The sequence below is a fragment of the Nicotiana tomentosiformis genome, chromosome 7, assembly GCF_000390325.3.
Source record: "Nicotiana tomentosiformis chromosome 7, ASM39032v3, whole genome shotgun sequence".
Lineage (NCBI taxonomy): Eukaryota > Viridiplantae > Streptophyta > Magnoliopsida > Solanales > Solanaceae > Nicotiana > Nicotiana tomentosiformis.
Window position 1 is genome coordinate 116,806,008 of NC_090818.1, and position 7,924 is coordinate 116,813,931.

At 31.8% G+C, this 7,924-nt stretch overlaps 1 protein-coding gene across 1 annotated transcript; it reads left to right on the top strand.

Moving 5' to 3' along the window:
- The first annotated feature begins 3,853 nt into the window (after positions 1-3,853).
- LOC104091542 (uncharacterized) lies at positions 3,854-5,226 on the top strand. The gene has a single exon (XM_009596905.4). The coding sequence runs from the start codon at positions 4,089-4,091 to the stop codon at positions 5,127-5,129; it is 1,041 nt and encodes a 346-aa protein (XP_009595200.1). The 5' UTR covers positions 3,854-4,088; the 3' UTR covers positions 5,130-5,226.
- The last annotated feature ends 2,698 nt before the right edge of the window (positions 5,227-7,924 follow it).

The following is a 7,924-nucleotide window of genomic DNA, read 5'->3' on the forward strand; positions in this document are numbered from 1 at the left end:
TCATGTGTTAACTTTAGTTTCTAAAATCTGTAGGCCATTTTTGTAACATCACCGGGAGTGGGGGGGTGGGGGTGGGGGAACAGAAAAAGGGAAAGACAAAAACTTTGAAAAGATGTAAATTTCTACGAGTATTACTGTAGTGGAACTGTGTAAGCACTTTTTTGGAGATCTTTTCATACTAATATTGAAATATAAAAAAAGTCATTTTGGTGCACTAAGCTTTCACTGTGTCCGGGGTCTGGGAAGGGCAGAATCACAAGAATCTTTTGTTAGTTGTTTTACCTTGTATTTTTGTAAGAAGTTGTTTCTACGGTTCGAATCCGTGGCCTCCCGGTCACATGATGTACTAAACTCTCGCTGTACGCGGGGTCCGGGGAAGGGACAGATCATAAGGGTCTATTGTACACGGCTTTATCTTGCATTTTTGTAAGAGATTATTTTTACGGCTCGAATTCGTGACCTCCTGATCACATGACAGCAATTTCATTAGTTACGCCAAGACTCTCCTTCTAAGAGGTTATTTCCACATTTCAAACCCGTGACCTCCTGGTCACATAATGTACTAAGCTCCTGCTATACACAAGAATCGGGAAAGGGTTGATTACAAAAGTCTATTGTATACAGTTTTACCCTGCATTTTTACAAGATTTTGTTTTCATGTCTCTAACCCTTGACATGGTGATTACATAATGTAATAGCTTTATCGGCTTTCATCCTAATATTGAAAAATATTGTATATTATTATAGGTCATATTCTGAATTGATTGCTTTCCTAGTGTCTAGAGCTATTTAACATCTTTTCAGTTGGATGATTCTTGATTGACTTGTTACCCTCTTTTCTTGTCCTCTTGGGTTCAAGTATTTCTTGAGTGCTAAAAGGATTTCTGAAATCTTAGTTGACTTTCTGTTTTCTTGTATGGTGCTAAATTATATTACTGACATTTTATGTATATAAAAGTACTGACTTGCATGTGCCTTTAGAGAAGTTGGTCTCCAACCTATGGTGGTAAATTTGAGAATTTCCCTTTTAATATTTCTGCTAAGTAATTCGTTGAGAATTTGGGCAGCTTTTACTTTTTATTAGCAATTTTAACTATTAATATTAGGCAGATAAAAATAAATTTCTTAGGGATCTTTTGGTATGCGGGATAACCTAGGGTAAAGTGGGATTAAGTGTGGAAGTATATTTATATTGTATTTGGTTGACGATACAAATTTATCTTGTAAATTTATGTCAAGATAAATTTATACCGTTAATCAAATATAGTACTCACTCCGTTTCAATTTATGTGAATTTTTTTTTTTTCAGTCCGTGCCAAAAAGAATGATCAATTTCTATCAATTTACTTGTATGCAATAATTTATAGCCACATAAAATATGTGTCTTATTCTACACCACAAGTTCAAAAATCTTCATTTTCCCCTTAAATTCCGTGCCCAGACAAATAAATTCACATAATATCATACCTTATCCCATGAAACTTGAAATTATTTTATCCCACCTCCGAGGTGGGATAAATTACTCGTAGAGATTATAAATCTAGGAGTATAATCTCGATAATTTAATCCGCGTACCAAACGATCCCTTAGTTACACCAAATTTCTCACCCTCTAACTTCAAAAATTGTGCAAGTTGGAGTGTCAATTCATGTCTTTAATCAAAAGAATAATTACATCCCAAGAGAAAACAAGGAAAAAGATAAATGAAAAGAACAACTACCCAAGATCTCTAGGATCATTGTGATTTAATTTGATGGAACTTTTATTACCTTAATTGTCAAATAATATATTAATTCGGGTTGCTTAAAAGTAGTTTAATTGCAGAATTGGACCAAGAACAAACTTCCATCAGAGAAATTAATGAGAGGAAGTTGTTTCAACTTTCAATATCAAGTCGTTGATTATAGTTGTATGAAAATGACAAGAATTAAGAAAGTTAAGTTGGTTTGATAATGGTTCCCTATTTGCAATTGGTTGAATTAGACTTATGGTATGAGTTTGGTGAAGATATAGTTAGGTATTTAAATGATGGCACATTCACTTGTGTATTAGACAAATGCACGAGTATAACACTGTCAAACTAAAAAAGACCAGACAATTTCAGACTAATAATAATTAAATCAAGATATGATTGGCATAATGGCATTACATTGATACGTGTAAGATATTCATCTAAAATCATTCTCATTTAATGCAAACCTTTGTTTAGTAATATAAAATGTGTCATGAGATGAACGAGATTCCTTCGCTCTTAACTTAATATCACGGGTTTGACGGGTTTGAGCTTCAAGAATGAGGATTATCCTGCAGAAGCGCTTCATTCTATTAGTGAACTTACCCGACACGAATTTGGATTAATTGTATCAGTAAACTTCCATGCCAAATGATTAAAAAATATAAAAGGAACTTTTGTTAAATAATAACCTGGTCCAGAGAATCACATACCACATATAATACTCAAAAAATTTATTGTATTTTTTTTCTCGTTTGACCATAAATACATACAACACAACATATTCAATGTATTCTTATAGGTGAGTTGACCATGAATATTTATAGTTTCTGTAAAAACTAAAATTGTATCTGAAAATATTGAATCATTATTAAAAATTATGGTAAAATTTTGAAAGACTTGTTTGATGAATATTTAAAGTAAATTACGATTTTATCCATAAATCTTCAATTATTTATCATGTACATTTTTATTAGCAAGTTATTACATATCTATTGGGTGACAAAATGCTTTTATCATATATAGTCACAAAGTAAAATAACTGTTCCATAACCCATAAGTTTCAACATTTCATTTTCTTTGTTATTTTTTCAGAATTACTGCACCCCACAAAATATAAAATGTGTAAGGGAAAGATAAAAAGAAAGACTACAAAAGTTAGAGATTTCCAGACCCAATAAATTTGTGGTGAGATGTATAAAGCCAAAAAGAATCCTACAAAGCTACAATTAAAAAATCTACCGGTCTGATTCAGCCATCCGTGCAAAACTTTTAATATTATTTGTACAACCATAATTTAACACCAAACCCCACCACCTCAGTAACCACATTTCTACACAATGTCAGTAAAAAATCACAAGAATCACCAAAAGTATGATGGGCAATCCTTTGGCAAAATTACATTGTATAACTACCAAAAAAAAAAATAACCGACAATATATATATATATATATATATATATATATTTTAATATTTATATATTTTAATATTTAATATGCATATTATATACTTAATCACTGTATGTTTCTTGTATATTTAACTAGTAAGTATAATTTTTATAAATCGACCGGCCAAATGTATAACTTGCCCAAATCCTTGGCCCTTGATCAAAATCTTGAATTCTAGTCTTGATAGAGAAGCTTTCGGGGCTGAATATAACTAAGGCAGTGGAATTAGGATTTTTAATACTAATATATCTCACAATAAAGTAGTGGAATTAGGATTTTTAATAAGAGAATCAAAAAAGTTGTGAGAATACCACACTTAAAATTTAAACTTGCGAAGTAAATAATTTTTGAGCTAGCTTTACGATTCATGTAAAGATTCTTTTGTGTCAAATAGATTCAGAAACTTGTCTCTTTTTGTATTTTTACAAAAGAAAATTATTTTGCCCTATTTGTTCAATATAATTGTAGCGAAATGGACATGATTTTTTCATCCTTAACTAATTTAGTCAATATAATTGTAGCGACTTTGAATTTAGTCAAAGAAAAAAATTCTGAGTTGAAAACAGTTTCCTTATGAGATGAGAATCTAAATTAATTGATATCAAATACATATACCAAACATTGTGTTGAAAAGAAAATAAAATAAAAGAACTTAGCTCCACCACTTGGTTTATGGTACCAAATGCCTTAAAAAAAAGAAATATTTTTTAGGAAAAACCCAGAATAAAACCAGACTATATAAAACTGGTGTAAAAACTGTAAACCAGAAAGAAACATGGCAAAGGAACAAAACCACAACTTCTCTATCTCACCACTCAACCCAAAACTTGAACAACACACACAAACCAAAAAAAACAGATAAAGAAAAAAACAGAGAGAGAAAAAGAGAAACAGAAGAAGTAAAGAAAATGAAGAGTTCAGCAAAAGCAATTTCAAGTCCAGGTAGAACAGAGAAATTTCCACCGCCATTAATGAGATTTCTCAGAAGCAACGTGGGAAGCAGAAGCAGAGGAAGGTCACGTGCCAGTCCTATGTTCATGCGCAAAAACAAGAACAATGTTACCGTTATTGAAACAATTCAAGAACCATCTTCCCCTAAAGTCACGTGCATAGGCCAAGTTCGTGTCCGACGTTCCTCTAAGTCCGCCGCCCCCTCAAACGGCGGCGGACTTACAACACGGACACGTCGGTCGAACTCAGCCAAAAAACAACGAAAAAAAACATGTTGGTGGCGGATTCGCAAGACTCTATTTTGCAACAATAGTCAAGGGAAATGTTACAAATTACACAAACCTAAGTCGTTAATTTCAGTTTTGAAAAACTGTGTGTGCTGTTTTCGATTTGGGTATTGGAGAAAAAGAGTCGAAACGGTAGATTCTTCAACTCAGAGAGTAGTTAGTACTAGCACTACTGAAAGTTGTAGTACTATTGAAAATGTTACAAATACTGCCAAAATTGGAAGTTCTTTTGTAACTGAAAATAAAGAGGGATTTGTGGGTTCTAATTCTTCTACTTCTTCACCACCCAAAAATGCTTTACTTTTAACTCGGTGTAGATCAGCACCATACCGATCTTCATCTTTAGCAAGTAGATTTTGGGGTTCTCCTTTAAACTCATCAGAAGAACCAGAGGATAATACCGAAATCGAAATACTAAAATTAAAGACTGAAGAATTGGAAGAAAAATCAGTTCTTGAAAACCCCATTTCGCCAAACGGTGAAAATGGGGATTTGGAGTTGAGAAAAAGCCATGAAAGTGAAGAAATGGAGAGTTCTAATGGTGAAAGTAGCAGAGAAGAAGAAGCTGAAGAAAAAAATGGAGGAGCTTATGTTCATCCTTTATTGCTAACAAGGTGTAAATCAGAACCAGCAAAAAGAGGAGAAAGGCTAAATCCAGATTCAGTTTTGTGTATGCAAAGAAGGTCTACTGATCCTGATTCTCAAACATGATTCTTGTTTTTTTAGATGTTATTGCAATATACTTGTAATTTTTACAAGAGATATTAGTAATTACTATATGTGAGTAAAGTTGTTTCTAATTTTTTTATTTATGACTTTTTTAAGGTTTAGAGGGCTTAGATACAGGGTAGCCTAATACACGAAGTATCCGAGTTTACGTAAGGTCCGGACAAATGGCTGATTAAGTATTAATGAGTAATTTTACTGTTCGAACCCATAACTTATATAAGTAGAGTTTAAAAGTAGAGACAACCCAATGCACGTAGCATTTCGTATTCATACAATGTGCGAGAAAAGACCGTACCCTTAGGATGTGATGTACCATTAGTCATCGATTCTATTGTTCGAACACCCAGTAGAGTTTAGAAGTAGAAAATACAAAATATTGCAAGTAAGGTTTATTCAATCGTACGCTGAAAGATTGAAATGACAATGAAAATGTTTTTTTGGGTACTCTGCTCTCTGCTATGCTCAGCACAGCCCATTCCTCTAGGATCATTTTATATTTATTATTCACTTTGTTTTTATTTTTGGTGGTACCTTTTATTTTTATTTTTACATTATTTACATTTCTTGGAAATTGTCTTTAATTTACTTTTAAACCTTTACTATATGTTTGATTATGTACTGTGTAGTGTGAACTGTGCTAGGCTTAAAGACTTCGAATACATTTTTAAACATCTTTGGATGCTCTGACTTTCAGAAATTTATGGAGAATAGATTTATTTATTGTCCTCTTGAAGATTCAAAGATGCCAAATCAATTGACCAACTGGTCTCCACACTTCAACCCGGACCCTTTATTTTTATTGTCAATACTTTTCGTCATATTTTTGTCATAGCTTTTTATTTTTGTATTTTTTAAATTTATTTTAAAAATATTTTTTTAAGTCGAATATTTATATGAAACAATCTCTATATCTCATAAGCTAAAAATAAGGTCCGCGTATATCTCTCTTTCCCAAGATCACTGTGGGTATTTTATAGTTGTTGCTTTTGTAGAGGGCTTGGTAGATGAGAAACAAAGAGCCTTGCACCCATTGGTCACTAGTCTTCAACTTATTGATCACTAGTCAGGACATGACTCTTGAGAGCAAGTGTAACGATCGAGAATTAGAATAGAAAGTTAGTAAGTAGTCGACTGTATTTTCTTTCCTTATCTGTAGCACTAGTATTAATCTCATACTACATGATATTTGTTCTACTTTAATTTTTTTATTATCTTGTTGTTGTTACCGTTTCTTTTTTTATGTCTTCTTCGCTATTGTATTTTTTTTTTAAACTATTGTGATTTTATTTTTCTTAAGCCGAAGGTATATTGAAAATAACCTCTCTACTTATACAAGGTATGAATAAGTTTTGTACACATATTATCCTCCTCAAATCTCACTTATGAAATTACACTGCGTATATTGTTATTTTATTGATCTCTAAGACATACCTAAATGTATAATATAGTTACACTAAGTTTGTTGACTCAAAATACTAGAGGAGAGGGGGCCTGGATTGGTTTGTTTTTTTCTTTTTTGTGGTCACAAATGCCAGAAAAGTTGGGACATTCAGTGGGTAACTTTGTTGTGGACTTTAGCCTTTGCAACGATAAGGAAAGAACAGTTTAAGATAAGAGAAGTAGAGAAGGATATGTGAATTTATGTAAGTTTCTGGTTTGCTTTTGTTTGATTTTGGTTTAAATAAAGTCAAGGACAGTTAATTCAAAGTCTATTTTCCATGACATGAGTATAATTTCTGATTGGTAAAATCCCTAATAAAAGCAACGTCAATAATTATTCCTATCTATCTATGTTGATAAGATGTCATTTTTTCTATTTTTAGATACTTTATTAATGGTTTCTTGACCTAGTTAATTATTGTCCTCCCTAAAAAAGGAACTAAAAGATATCCTTTATTTCCAAATTAAGTGAACAAGGGCTATTTAATCAATTTATAGAAGAAAAAAAGATTAAGGACCCGTTTGGCCATAGATTTTGCCAAAATAAACTTGGATTTTATTTGGCAAACACATGTTTGACCATAGATTTTGCCTACATTTTGGCCAAATCCCAAAACCAGCTCAATAGCTGGTTTTAGGCCAAAATATCACTATTATATTTTTTAAAAATTGCCCCAAACTTTTGTATTTTATAAAAGAGCCCACCATTTATTATTTTGTAACGATGTTACTTCGTCTTCTCGGTCATCTGATAGTGTATCATGTAGTTCATTATAAAAATGATAATTTTGTATCAAATTTATTTATGTTCAGGACTATAGTTTGCGATAATATAATGAATGTTATTGATAATGGTATTGTTGGGTATTTGTGATAGTTTTTGGAACTTGTGGGTATAAGTCATGTTTCATATTTTTTCAAACCAAACTTCACCCAAAACAGATGTCCAAACACATTTTTATCTTCAAACCAAACTTCACCCAAATCAGATTTTTTAAAATAAATTTGGGAATCTATGGCCAAACGCTAGCTAAAGAATAAAACCGAAGAAGTACTAAGGTGACTTTTTAGTAGTTTTTGCGGAGGTCTTTTGACAAAACCGAATTTCTTTTTGTATAAATAAAGTTTATTTTGTTTCTAAAAATGGTTTTAAAAGTGCCTCAATGTTATTTTTAACTTTTTTTTAAAAAAAACACTGATCGTTGGAACTATAAAAATAGACCCTTTTTCGTCAATTTTGCATGTCAAGATAAGTCTAATTTTATGAAAAGAAATGAAAATGTCCAGGGAGCCATAAACTAATTCTTTACCAAAATTTGACTACGAACGAGTTAAAA